Source organism: Musca domestica, unplaced genomic scaffold (genome assembly GCF_030504385.1).
Source record: "Musca domestica strain aabys unplaced genomic scaffold, Musca_domestica.polishedcontigs.V.1.1 24, whole genome shotgun sequence".
NCBI lineage: Eukaryota > Metazoa > Arthropoda > Insecta > Diptera > Muscidae > Musca > Musca domestica.
Genome location: NW_026712272.1, coordinates 9,844,031 through 9,859,446, shown reverse-complemented (window position 1 = coordinate 9,859,446; position 15,416 = coordinate 9,844,031). Strand labels below are relative to the sequence as shown.

Here is a 15,416-nt window from a genome sequence, read left to right as displayed (position 1 = left end):
TTTTGATGATTTTATCTACTTTTTTCATGGGAATTGTTTCAATTTTCATATTTGAATGTGAGAGAAAAATTGTCTAAGCAGGTCTGCAAATTGCCCCTAAATATCGGTATCACCCTATATACGGTATTTTTAAGATGTTCACAGAATTTATAACGAATTCTATGTTTTATTTTTTTTTTAGAAATTTCTAAATTTTTTCCAAGTGGTATAGGGTCGGCCCGGCCGAACTGTTTTTTTATTTGATTTTTTATGCATAAAAAATATAATTTCTCCTTAAATTAAATACTTCCCTCTAACGACCTTGTGTACCCTATATTGTTCCATGAGTATGCTTGTGACAGTTTTTATATGAGACTTGTGCAAGCCTACACTGTATATATGTGTCTGCTGTTTTAAAGGGCAAGCATCTCTTAAGTGGTTTGTTTTTGTTGCTGGCAGAACATTTTCATTTCATTTATGTTTTTCCCTCTGCACTTCTGCCGCAGACTGTCTGTGAGTGTGTGTGTGTGACTGACAGTTTCAAGTGTTCGTTTCGTTTCTTTTATTTATTTTATTTGGTGTTTTATTTACTTTTACTGCATACAAAGCTCTCTCACCCCCAGAACCACCTAGAGCAGAGAAAACAGAGTGTCACATTTATTGTGGAAGCCATGCCTTCCATTTGCTTTGGTTAAGTTATCTTCATCACCATTCCAGAAAGAACGACCGATTAGCATCCTTTTTTTGTCCTCTGTTGCTTTTGTTTGTTATTTACACATCATCAATAATTTCAATACAACTTTTATTTTATTAAGTCCTCAAAAGGGATATTTCATTGCTGTCTTGGCATCTTTATGTTTATTTAATGAAGATGGTTAAAGAAGAAAAAAAAAACAGTAGATTTGGAGGTAGAGGAAAGACGTTGTAATAATTAAATTTAATTTTAAATGTTCTCTTAAAAGGGAATCTTACGAAGAAGGGGTTTTGGTGGGTAAATATTTAAATATTTTGTCTGCCATGAGCCTTCTAAGAAGTTAAGATCAAGGAAAAATAAGGAATTTGCCTTTAAATTAATTGACAGTTTAGTAAATTGCATAAAAATGCCACACAGCAGTAATAAAGAATCACCGCCCGAATATCATTTCACAAGACAAGGGAACGCTTTTATTTATGACTATAACATATGTATGAAAGGCAAAATTGTATATTTTCGATGGAGAGAGAGAGAGGAGGAGATAAATACACTTCCTCTTCTCTGTATATTCTCATTAATAAACATAAACATTGCAATTAGTAATGCTACAGATATTTCTCTTGAAATATTTTAGTGACAATAGAGTTTTTTTGCGATCTCTGTTGACGACAATAAACAGCTGGTAGTACAGCCATATAAAAATGCGTTCCCGGACAGCTATTAGTCCCTTAGCCATATGGCTATCATTTGATAAAGTTAAAAGATACCTCATCGAAATAACCGTTTTAGGATATTTGGAGTCGATCTAGTGTTTGTCCAACCGTCTGTCTGTCTGACTGGCTGGTGCGTACGATAACTCTCGAAGGGAGTATTCGATTTAATCCAAACTTGATATATCGAATATTATTATCAAACTTAGATCAGGTTCGGAGATGGACAATATAGTTCCACTCTATCTGGTACTTTCACCACAAAGTATCAACATTTTCAAAGAAAATAATTTACTGCACAGAAAGATAGATTATAGCCCAATTCCTTCGGAAACTACACCCCAGAGGGTCAACAATTTGAACAATTATAACAGTAGTCAAAATATATTTAAATAATCGAACATTGGCTACATCTGTCGGCAAAAGAGACTGACTTGTTAGAAACCCTAACGACAATGACATAAACTTTTCCGTTTATACGCAACGTGATTTAAATTTCATAAAAACAATTTTGTGCTCTTCAACCGTAAAATTTTACTCAAAATTTAACAGATCACCAAAACATATTTACCAAATCAATTCCTACTACTTGTCACATGGCTGAAACAAGCAAACCTAACCTCTGAAACCGCATTATTTGTTCATCTAGCCAAATTAACATTTTATAAATGTCAGATGTTTTGCCAACGTTTTTAGACAAGCAGAAGATGAGGGAGATTATTTCATGTCGGATCATAAATTATGTTTCACATTCACTTAAGTTCCAATGAAATTTCAATTTGTCGAATTTGAAATTGCCCCATTTCATCCCTTTTGTATTTCGCCAAACAACAAATGAACTTCCTTTCATTCATTCACTGCTACTGCTGGGCGCGCCACACAATAAAACTGAGTGTCGGTCTTTCTGTCTGTCCGTCTGGCGGCCTGAAACTCATTATGCCAAATATAATAACTACAAATCGCGTGTGTGTGTGTATTTAATCTCTTTGATAATTCCAACAATTGCAGGATGGACAGAGAATTATAGATGTTATTGTTACACGTTTGCCCCCACCTAATGGGAATTTAAGGGTGGCAAATATTTGCATTGTTTGTCCCTGGCGAATTTGGATGGGGAGGGAGGTTGCCCAGAGTAAGCCAAGTTTTTTGTTGTTTTAACATTAAGGTCTTTGTTTTATTACATTTCAAATATTCCGGCAGGTTTTCGGTGTTAAGTTATTTTGTTATTCTTGTGGATATTTTAATGAGAGGGAGAAGCATTTTTCTTGGAAGTAGGCAATTAAAATTATTTGCCAGACAATGTTTGTTCCATTAATGTGTCTCAAAATTGTTTTGAAATTACTTTTCCAGCGAGGAATCTAATCTTTCGGTGTTTAATTAGGTTATTTGAAAACACATTTTTATTATTTTGCACTTTTTAGTTGACATGAATCAACTCTGGGCCCCAGGAACTCATTTTTATATGGTTGTAGTACCAGCTGTTTGTTATCGTCAACAAAGTCTAATTGCATACTGTTTGCCGGATTTAAAAAGAAAAAAACAGGTAAAATAGTATCAGTCGCAGATTCCGAAGCAGTTGGCCAATATTGACCAACTCATTATGAGAGATATAAGTATTGGAAATTGTGACCCTTTGTGGGTGAGGTATCAGAAGGGGTTGGCAGATATATATCTTCACAACAGATCTTGTGTGAACAGACATACTCCATTTTGATACCAGACCTTGGGCTAATAAAATTTTTGGTATGTGTGGAATTTGAAGATATTCGGACTCTTACATCAGATTTTATAAGAGTTATAATTATTCAAAATTTTGACCCTTTGTGGGGCAGGTACCTGATGGAGTGGACCGATATTGTCCATTTTCGCACCTAACCTAGCGCTGATGGAAATATTAGGATTTGCAAATCTGGAGCAAAATTGTATTATTATTTTTTTGTTTTTTTGCAATAAATTATTTTCTTTGAAAATGTCTACCTTTTGTGGGGGAGATACCAGAAGGAGTGCACCATCTCGAACTCGATCTAAGTTTGAGAATAATATTACGATGTACTAAGTTTGGATCAAATCGAATATTCCCTTCGAGAGTTATCGGGTAAAAAAGGGTACCCTTAACTAGAACGTGTGTCATAAATACACAATATAATCAAAATCAGCTTGATATTTAGTAAATATCAATTAATCTGGATTTCTGCTACAACAACGGCATAAAATATTCGATTTGCTAAAAAAACAAGCAAATCAAAAATTGTGTTTAAATTGTTTCACTGCTTTTTTCTCTTCTAATTTTATTGCGTTTCTTTATGAAAGAAGAAAGAGTAAGTCACTCTCCTTTTGCCACTCTTTTATGCATTAATTCCTTTAATACGCTCTTGCCTCCCACCTTAAATCCATCAACAAAAGAGTGCACCTTTAACTAAAACGTGTGTCATAAATACCAAATATGACCCAAATCACTTTGACATTTTGCAAATGTTAATTAATTTGGATTTCTGCTTCAACACCGGCCATCAAATACTCGTTTTGAAAAAATTGCATTCAAATTGTTTCTATTCGTTTTTCTCTCCTAAGTTTCATTAGGTTCACCAGTGAGAGAAGGTGAAAGTGAAACGTTTGTCAAAAATACAAAATATGTCCCAAATCAGGTTGACATTTTGTAAATATTATTTAATTTCTGTTGCAATACCTGTCATCAAATACTTGTTTTGCAACAAAAAAAAAAAAAAAAAAAAAAAAAAAAAAAAAAAAAAAAAAACAAGCAAAGCATAAATTGCATTCAAATTGTTTTTCTTCTTAGTTTCATTGGGTTTACCGGTGTGAGGTGAAAAAAGAAAGAGAGAGTGAGTCACCCTCCTCTCACCACCCTTTGTTGCATATAATCCCTCTCTTTTTTCCCACTCTAGATCTATTAATAAAAGAGTGCACCTTTTACTAAAACGAGTGTCATAAATACCAAATATGAACCAAATCACGTTGACATTTTCCAAATGTTAATTAATTTGGATTTCTGCTACAACACCTGCCATCAAAAATTCGTCTTGCAAAAAAGCAAGCAAAACAACAATTGCATTCAAATTGTTTCTTTCCTTTTTTCTCTTCTAAGTTTCATTGGGTTCATGAATGAGAGAAGGATGAAATATGAAAGAGTGAGTGAATTCCTTCTCTTTTCACATCTCTTTTGTGCATAAATTCCACCTATACGCTCTTGCCTCCCACTCTAGATCTATTAATAAAGAGTGCACCTTAAACTACAACGTGTGCCATAAATACCAAATATGACCCAAATCACCTTGACATTTTGTAAATATTAATTAATTTGGATTTCTGCTACAACACCAGTCATCAAGTATTCGTTTTGCCAATAAAAATAACAAGAAAAAATTGCATTCAAATTCGTTCTCTTCTATTTTGAGTTTCGAAAAGCCTTAGCCCGATTTTATTACATTTTTCAAGTGTTTACTATTTGCATTTCGCTGTGTAATTTTTGCAGGCCGTCAAGGTGAAGTGGTGCCCACTTGAACCAATCAATTTCCATGGCATGTTAAAGACGGACGAAAAAAAAAACGAAAAACAGCAACAACGACGGCGAACTAACAAATATTTGTTTTACTTTGACATGTTTGCTTTAATTCATCATCATCATCATTGTCGTGGTCCGTCATCATCGTCATTATTACTTTTAAGGACGTTGTTGTTATTATTATTATTTTTTTTTTGTTAAATGTATAACTAACAAATTGCTGTGAACCATGATTACAAACTGCTGATGAATGAATGGTCGGCATACGACGTTAAGTGAGAACGTATAGCATACATTGTCGTAAGGCAAACAATTATAATTATGCCAGGCAAAGAGAAGTAGGTATATGCCTCTTGGCTCGGCTCACCTCGACTTGCAATTAAATTTTTTATGCATATCATTTAGCCATATTTAGTAGAAAAATCCACATTGCAGACACATTTAACATGCAACGGCAAACAACAACAGCAACACCAACAACATCAGCAACGACAGCGACACGAGCACATTGTTAACTATGTAGTTTACGTTATGCTAATGTAATGTTTACAGTTGTAGTTAAATGTTCTTTCGAAAGAGAGTGAAAAAACACACACACATTTACCCATACCAAATGCCTCCTTGTTTAACATATTAAGAAGGCACAGAAAACACACAAAATTATTCAAGAACTGGTCGGTGTGGTGACGACGACAGGAGTGTTGTATCCCCACACAAATAAAACATCGTTTTGCTGCTACCAAAAACACATAAAACAAAATGGCTATTAGTTAGTTTTGCAAAAGAGGTGAAGAAATGAAAGTGGAAGGCACAGAAAAAAAATGGTTATTCGGTTTTTTTTCAATTTAATTTCATATAATTCAAATTCTAGCCTCAGGCCGTCAATACCGAGACGTGGGTAACACGAAATGTGTATTAATAGGGGGTTTAAATGCGATTTAGGGATACAAGTGTTAAAAAAACACACCTTGTATCTAAAGGCGTTCCAAATATCAACAAGGCGTTCCAAATACGAAAATATGTTTGTTGTATTATATTAAGTCACTGGGTTACAAGAACTATGCTTTGTTGCAGAACCTGCTAGAATCTACTAGTTTTGCAATTTTTTTTCGATAGGGAAAATCGGTAATCGTAGCAAAAACTTTTAGATTTTTGCAGATCTGAAAAATACCACTAGTGATTTACAGTACGTTTACACATAAATGGATTAACTCACTGGATTTGGATTAAAATTGTCATATCCATTACTTATAATTCAAATAATACTTTTTAAAGCAGATTAACCCTACAAAAAGTTCTAAAGTAAACATGGTATTAGCCTTGCGTGTTTAGATACAGGGTAAGATGAAAAAACTGCAACCAACTTCAGGCTAAATTAAAAAAATTCAGATCAAATTTTTTATTACAACATAATCTCAAAGAAAGCGTTCCTAATTGAAAAAAAAAAAACGTTCCAAATAGTATTTTGCAGCATATTCTCGCAAAAAGCGTTCCAAATTCAATTTAAGCAGCGGTATTCTCATAGAAAAGCGTTCCCTATTGTTTCTAACAACATAATCTAACAGAAATGCGATCCATATTTTATTTAAATGGCAGAATTTCTCATATAAAAGCGTTTGTGTTGTTTATAACAACAAAATATAACATAAAAGCGTAAAAACGGCAAATGTCCCATAGAAAAGCGTTCCATATTTGTTTAACCAATATAATCTCCCAAGAAAAGGTTGGAAAACAAAAGCGTTCCATATTGTTTTAAACAATAAAATCTTAAAGAAAAACCTTCCATATTGTTTTTAAGAACATACTCTTACAGAAAGGCATTGCAAATTCAATTAAACGGGAGAATATTACATTGAAAAACGTTCCATATTATTTCAAATGACGGAATATCACAGAAAAGCGTTCCAAATTCCATTTTAAATGGCAAAGTGTCCCATAGGAAAGCGGCCCATATTGGTTTGACCAAAATAATCTCACAGAAAATAGTAAGAAAAGAAAAGCGTTCCATATTGTTTTAAACAATAAAATATTAAAGAAAAACGTTCCAAATTTAGTTATAATACAAGAGTTCCCATAAAAATGCGTTCCATATCGTTTTTAAGAACATAATCCTACAGAAATGCGTCCCAATTTCAATTATAGTTGCAGCATTTTCCGCATAAAAGTATTCCATATTGTTTTTAAGAACCTGATTTCGCGGAAAGCTTTCAAAATTCAATTTACATGGCATAAGTTAAATTCAAAAGTTCCTTATTATTTTTAACAATAAATTTGAATATATTTTATTTTTAATGTCATTGCCAATTAAAAACGTTCCATATTGTTTTTAATAACACATTCTTTCAGAAAAGTGTTCCAAATGCACGTTAAATGGCAGAAAAACAGAAAAGCGTTCCATATTGTTATTAACAACATAATCCCACAAAAAAAAGAACAAAAAAAAAACATTTCAAAGGCAAAAGTTTGGTGTCAATAGTAAATATGTATATAATATAATATTTCTGCCAACGTCGAACTATAGCCATGTAAACGTGCTATATATAATATGCGGAACATTCACATTAAAAAAATCCCAACCCTTTTGTAAGAACGCTATATTTGCTACGCTGTCTGATTTGTGTGAAGTCTGAGTCAAAAGCGCTCCTAACAGTGGTGCACCGTAAATATTGCTGTGCGACAAAAAAACGTGACATTGTACTGATTTTAAAACTGCAATGCAATTTATAGAGTATTGGCATTCTTTGGCTATCATATAACATATATTTAAGGTATTTGGATAGCACAGATTATTTTTCCTCTCTTTTTAGAAACTGAATTAAAGTTCGGAAGACAGGGATATTAAAATTGGGCGGAAATGTAGATAATATAACTATATAACTATAACTAATTGATAAGGCACCCTGAATGAATTTCTTATTACAATTTTTTAACAATAATCTGCATAATGCCTCCCGATTATCTGTATAAGAGTATATCCCCGACCCTGCCTCCTTTTAACAAGGAAAACTACATAAATTTTCTATCTAATTTAATATTTACTATTCAACATTCAATAATAACAACTTCCCCCTTTATTTTTCTCAACAAATAAAGAGTAATGGGAGAGCCATAAAAATGTCAAAACAATTCACCTGGGAGAGAGTGAAACTCCACAAAAAAGTAGATAAAAAACAACAACGAAACTTACCTGCAAATGCCAAATTTGCATTTCCTGTAAAATATTCTCCATATTGCTTTGACCCTTTGCCGTGGCTTTTGCGGTCGCCGCCACACTATCAAATGTCATGGTGGCGGCAACGCTGGAGGATATTGATGTGGATGTTGGTAGGCAGGAATTGTTGGTAGAATTATGATGATGATGATGAGCCGAGCTAGTGTTTGACGTTAACTTGCCGGCATAACAGGTGGTTGATGATGTGGTAAATGGCGTAACGTCGTCAGTCTTTGTTTCGTTTGAAGCCATTGTGCTCGGTTGTTGTTGCTGTTGCTGCTGATGATAGAGATCATATAAATCTTCACTTGATTTGCCACAACTGCGACATAATTCCTGAGAATTGAGAGTGGTCTTTTGGGCGTTGTTACTGATTTCCCGGTTATCGTTGTTTTTGCCGTGAATTATTTCCGAGGCTTCTGTTTCATTGGTGACGGCGTTAGATTCAGCAGCGGATGTTTTTGGCGTCCTTGTGGTTGTGGGTGCCACAGAGGCTGCCATATTCTTAGATTCTGTTTGGCTAGCTAACGCTTTTTGAGAGATTCTGTAAAAAAGAGAGGAGAGAGAAATATTTTATATTTAGAGAAGAGTTCTTACATTGAGTGAGTCAGAAACTAGTATAATATAGTTCTGGGCTTAGCAGGATATATTATTTGTTATTTTTTTTTTTGGTTCTCCAACCAAAAGTTACAGAAAGAAACCTTATATCCCTATCATATGCAATGCGACCCCCATATGAACATTGTATAAGATAAGAATACTGTCAAGTCATAATACAAAAAAGAAAGTGTGAACCCCCCTGGCATTTATGAAACACTCTCACACAGAGGCCGTTATGACAGAGATGGAAATGATCAATTGATAAACAAATGACTTTCTCTTGGCACATAAACTCTAATTCAGGAATGTTTGATGAGCACAAGCTATAAAGTATCAGTAGGTATTGCCGACAGATGTATATCCTTTATCCTTTATTTTATCCTTTATTTTATTTTTATTTATGCCCCGTTCGATTAATAAGTGGGGAGAGCGACCATCGGCTGTTATGGCGGCCCACACCATCACCATGGCAGGCGCTTGAGTTCTGGTGGCCAAGCAAAGGTGCACATTTTCAGCTGACCTGACCTCTTTGGCAAGTAAACACGATCATTTTGTTTGTTTACAAACTGCTGGACAACGAATGTTGTTTTCCCATCGGAGAGGGAGAGAAACCCAAATACGGCAGTTCAGCACTTTCGGCCAAGCGAAACAACTCTTTAGCTCTTTTCAGTCTATTTTCTGTTCTGTTGCGGTGTAAGTTCTTGCACTTTTTGGAATTTCAATGGCTTTACCCCGAGCTCATTTTTCAATATTTGCCCAATGGAATATTGCGATATGTTCAGGATACGAGCCATTTTTCGGCCACTCCCACGCGGGTTTCGATCAAGTCACTTCTTTACTTTTCGAACCATTTCTGCTGATGTTGCTGCTTTTCTTCTGTCCACTTCCTTGACGTAGGGGGGCTTCTCTACCCGTATCACGATCACGAGCGATGTTACGAGACACAAAAGATTTATTCACATTTAAATGCTGGAGTGCTCCACCGATAGCCACTTGTGATTTTCCAGCCAAATATAAAGAAATCACAATCACACTATCACGCTTGAATTCCATGACGAGTATAACTTTTTTCTTGAAAAATTCTCACTTAAATGCTTTTGCGCGATTGTAATGAGCTGTCACTGGAATAATTTTAACAGCTGTCGGATGAGTGACTTAGAAATGACAGTAGTCTGAAGTTGGTGGCAGTTTTTTTTTTTTTCATCTCACCCTGTACAAAACGGTCAGTTATATGAGATGGAAATCATGCAGTCCTCTTTTCTTACCATCTCGCATGGACGTTTTTTGCTCTCTCTCTCTCTCTATTTCTCTTGAATACCGTAATGATTAAATACATGCCATGTCCCGTGTGTCTTGTTAATTTCTTGACAATTTATTTTAAATTCTCTCAGTTTCAAAAAATAAAAAAAAAAAAAAAATAATAAAAATAAATTAAATAATCCTTGGAACACAATTTAAATATCCCCTTAACGACAAATCAATCAAACATGTCTACGAGCAATTTACACTGTTTTTATCAAGCATGCAACATGCATGAGAGTTTTCATCGAATAAAAAGGTCATCCATATGCGAGAGATAATGCTATGCAAATTTGGAATAAAATAAATTATTTTTTCGGATACTTATCGGCATTTATTTTAAATAGCCTTGGGGGAGATTTAGCATTCCTTCGATGAGATAATGATAACGAGGTAAAAGTTGGATAAAAGGGAAACAGGCAAAATTTTCTATAGATCTTCTAGTATGGGTTGGAGACTCTCCAGATGTAATTTAAGGCCGGAAATCAATTGATCAGAATCAACCTCCTAAAGATAGAGGCCATTTCTCTACCTTCAATGGACAAAAGGGTACAAAATCTTTTAATCCTTTATTTTTATCAAAAACCTCTTTTACAACCCTAAGGATGGGAATACTTAGGTTGACTTAGTTCGGAAATTACCCTAGGCTCCTTCGTTCATTTCCGAAGAAGCCAGCCAAATAAGCGCGTTATGTATCCCCACCTTAAAGGTGGAAGTACATAAAGAGTTTTTTTGACTGGCTTCTTGGTAAAAGAACAAAGCAGCCTAGGGGCGAAATCGAACTAAGTCAACCTAAGTATTCCCAACCTTGGGTTGTAAAGGATTAAACATAAAATTAGTACCCTTTTGTCCATTGAAGGCAGAGAAATGGCCCCTATCAACCTAAAACTCCTTTGTGCCTCAACGAAGAAGTCAGGCAGATGACTTAAGCCATCCAAAAAAAAAGTGTTTTATGTATTCTCACCTTAACTCATACCCTTTTCCACATCTCATTTCCTGTTTGAAGCGTGCTTCATCTTCGCTCGTGTTTCAAAAATAATTTAAAAAAAACGAACAAACCAAAACTAGTGCGGAACCTAAATTAAACACACAGTTTAACATAAATCTCATGTTGGTTTTACTAAATGGTTTTTAAAGCAAACGTTTTTTTCTCTTCTTTTCAAAGGCATGCCGCCGCTTTAACAGCCACCTTTGTTTTTTTTTGGCGAATCAGTTATCAAAAAGGAGACCAAGGGTATGGCAAATAATGAATAACAACGCAAAACTAGCAAATTATTATTTTGGTTTTTTCATTCGTTCGTTCATTCATTCATTTATTTTGTGGCGTGAAATAAGATTCATAAACAATTTGTTAATTTGAGTGTGCGCGTGGAATGCTTTAGTTTTGACAAGCGCATCAAATTTGTTAAATTTACTTTAAGATTTTTTTTGTTGAATTTCCAAAAAAAAAAAAAAAAAAAAACGCAAAATCAAATTCCCCGAAACCAAAAGAATTGCAACCAAATTTGAAACATGAAGCTCTCCTCAAAACAAAGAAGATATTGGTCAGCAAAAAATAAAACGGAATTGCGCCAACATTTTGCAGCAGCTCAGATTTCAACACGTTTTTTTGGTTTTCTTGGTTAAATAAAACCACCAGACAGTTTGTCTTCAATTTGAATTATAATTAATAAAATAATTTTCTTTATTTGAAGTTGTTAATGAATTTTTGCATTCCTTGGCATTTGAGAATTGTATTGTTTACAACAAAAAAAAAAATCTGATAGAAAATGAAGAGTTGCGATGATTTCCCAACATCGAAGGACCAAAATCATAAAAGAAATTAAACTTGGCATCACTTTTCTGCCTGGCAAATATCATAGAATAAGCAGAGCCACTGTGGAAAACTGACGCCGTTAGCCCTTTAATTAATATGACATCGACGGACAAAGAAGATTTGTGGTTTTTTTTTTCGTTTCAACGAAATCCACCCGAAACCAAAAGAATTGCAACCAAATTGGAAACATGAAGCTATCCTCAAAACAAAGAAAATATTGGTTAAATAAAACCACCAGACAGTTTGTCTTCAATTTGAATTACTAAATTAAATTTTTATTTAAAATTGTTGATGAAAATATTGTATTCCTTGGTATTTGACAATTGATTTTTTTTCCAAAAAGATCTTGAAATAAAAAAAAAATCTGAGTGAAAATGAAGAGTTGCCATGATTTCCCCAACATCGAAGGACCAAAATCATAAAAGAACCTAACTTGGCATCACTTTTCTTCCTGGCAAATGTCATATATTAGCCGGAGCCGGATAAAGCCGTCACATCAGTGGGCCGTGACGCGTATCGTCATTCATTCGGATATGGCCCTATTAAATTGAGTTCCTATTTATTGTACCATGTTATCAATTATTATGATTCATTGGCTAATATCATGTTCTTACTGGGTTTTGTTGGTCGTCGATTTAAGGTATAGCCTTGTTTCAATATTTCATTTCATTTCATTTATTTGACGTAAAATGTATAAAAATGTGTGTCAACACGTCAATCAAGCATACTTTTCTCTGAGAGACATGGCCTTAACAAAGTCTTAGTAGATTTGATCTCATTTGAATTTTGGTCCTTCGACCAGTATTTTTGAGACGAAATGAAATTTCTTATGTTGTTTCTTATTCATTTTTTGAAATTAAATTAAATTTCTTATGTCGCAGTTAGTCTGTCATTATTTTGGAAACATTTCTTTACGGAAACTTTTACAAAAAAAAAAAGAAAAAAAAACACATGCCGAATTATTTTAAATATTTAAGATCGCTTTTTGGAAGTTAAACAAATACAAATAGATTTATGGAATCAAGGAAATGCTCATCTAGGCTAATTGACTAATTGAATAACGCAAAGACGTATTGCGCTGTAATGTCAAGGGAAATTTTTCAAGAAAGAGATTATGTACATTTATTTACATATTTAAATTTGAAATAAGTTGAACTTCTCTCATATAAAACCACTTAATTATAATTTGTGTGAGACATACATTTTATTCCCCCCAAATCATATGTTTGACAACTCAACTTGATGTGTAAGCAGAGAGCTTTACTCAATTTACTTCAGTTATTGATTTATGGTAACGTAACGTAACGCAACGCAGACGTAATGTTGAAATGTGTTTAAAAACGTTCTTTTACCTCACACGTATACAAAAAAGAGAAGAGAATAAGGTCCCTATTAGTCTTAGAAATTGTATGAAATGCATAAACAATTGTATTATTTGGTGCTTCGAGAACAAAAGTTGAATTTGTTTAAAAAATCCACTAATTTTTTGAAAACAATATCAAGAAATTTATGGCCCTTCGTTGACAAAATATAATTTTTTTTACAAAAAGTCGTCATCATAGGTAGCAAAATTGTATTATGATAATTCAATTTGATCCTATTTGTCCAAAAAGTCCCCAAAATGGCACCAATTAGCCATGTTGAGATATTTGGTCCTTCGACTTTTCGCTACAGAGTTTTATTGACTTCACACTCTACCTTTCCCTTTTTTATTCCCATTTTTCTTCCGAAATATTTCCTAATTAGAAGTGCGAATTGTATGTAAAACATTTGACAGTCTATTTATTATGACATGTGACACTTCAACAGGCCATTAAAAGTGTGAGAATGTGTTAATTGCCTTTGGCAGTTTTCACACTTCAAGCTATTGTGGATTTATTATTGTTGTTGTTGGTTTTTTTTTTTTTCAAATCAGGTGCATAATTATCCAGTTGTCACCATTTTGAAGTTTGTTTAAGCATTGCAAAGTGTCATTTTTTAGAGTTAAATATTTACTGGGTGTCATTAAAAGCTCGTTTAAAAATTACTTAAGGTGTTAATAATGAATGATAATAAGAGTTAAAAAACAAATATGTTTGTTTTTCAAAATTGCCGAGACAAAAAAATCAATAATGACTGTCAAGCAAGTGGTCATTTCGGTTGGAAATGTAAATGTCAAGAGGCATCGTTTTTTTTTTCTTAAACCCAAAAATCTCCATAAATTCCCCAATTTGCCATACGTTCAAATTTAAGTTTCACCCCACAACCTAAGCTTGCTTTGAGTCATCATCTTTGATTTCTTTTTTTAAAATATATACATTCAGTACCGTTATCAGCTAAAATGATGACGTTGCGACATCAAATGGACCAATAGTTCAATAAAACACAAATGCTAGTGACGATCACTTCGATTCTGTCTCTTTGGGTACATGTGACAGCGTCTTAGATGAGATGAGATAAGAAGAAAAACATGTGCTCGTCGAGGTTATTGTGAGTCTAATTTGTATGAAAAAGAGGTAACGTGTGTGTGTGGTAGCAACAATCGTCTCATTCTGTTATTAGAGAATACTCTTATCATTTTTATGTGAAAAATATAAACAAAGTCTGAAAAAACGGCAGGAGTTTATGAATTGAAATTCGAAAATAGCCAATTCATGGTATTTTTCCATTCATTTAATAAAATGAAAAGTAGAGCCGAAATAAATCCAAAAACCAACTTTAAATGAAATTAAATAATTCTGTTAGTATTTGTTAATAATTGCTCTGTTCAAGAAATTAACAAGACACACGGAACGTGGCATGATTTTAATCATTACGCATGACAGAAGAATACAGGTAGATGCATCAACGCTTGGAAGCATTTATATGTCAAAAAAATTTAAATATTTTTTCAAATATAAGTCGATTTTTATATATTTTCTTATACGACATCATTCGGAGGTTATTATAATGCGTGTTTTTCAAAAATTTTGCGGGATTATATAATTTTTCATTCAACATTTTCAATTCCAAAATTGGTTTGACAGTTCATTGTCCCAGCAGCTGTGTCGACGCGTCTACCTATATTCTTCTACCATGTCATTACGGTATTCAACAGAGAGAGAGAGAGAGGGAGAAAGAGCGTGCGAGATGGTCAGAGTTACATTTTTGCAGTTCTGAAACAGACCAAATCTTTGTATAGTTTACCCTCCAAAGAAACGCTTATAGCTCTAATGTATTTTTAACAAGTAAAAAAGATGAAAGTTCGGCCGGGCCGAACTTTTAATACCCTCCATCATTTGGTACAAATTTGGCAATTTCCAAAAAAAAAAATAAATAAAATAAAATCCGTTAAAAATTCTGTTAAAACTTTAAAAATGCCGAATGCATATACGATGACGTGGAACTGCATAGGCAACTTTTGTCATAAGTTATTACAATATTTAAATGCGAAACTTGAAGAAAAATCTATTTATAATGTAGCTAAAATCATCAAAATACTGAATATAGGGGGTAGCGTTATATGGAGGCTATACGAAAACGTGGACCTGCACAGACAATTTTCGGGCATGGGATGAATTATCCATTACGAACTTCACATGCGAAATTTGGAACAATTCCGTTAAATA

At 33.7% G+C, this 15,416-nt stretch overlaps 1 protein-coding gene across 1 annotated transcript in view; it reads right to left on the bottom strand.

Annotated features, from left to right (window-relative positions):
* The window catches only part of LOC101896343 (uncharacterized), a 90,832-nt gene that overhangs the window by 45,428 nt on the left and 29,988 nt on the right, over window positions 1-15,416 (bottom strand). The window contains exon 2 of the mRNA XM_059123320.1: window positions 8,091-8,658. Coding sequence (XP_058979303.1) covers window positions 8,091-8,615 — 525 coding nt within the window. The 5' untranslated portion in view covers window positions 8,616-8,658. The remainder of the gene's footprint in view (window positions 1-8,090; window positions 8,659-15,416) is intronic.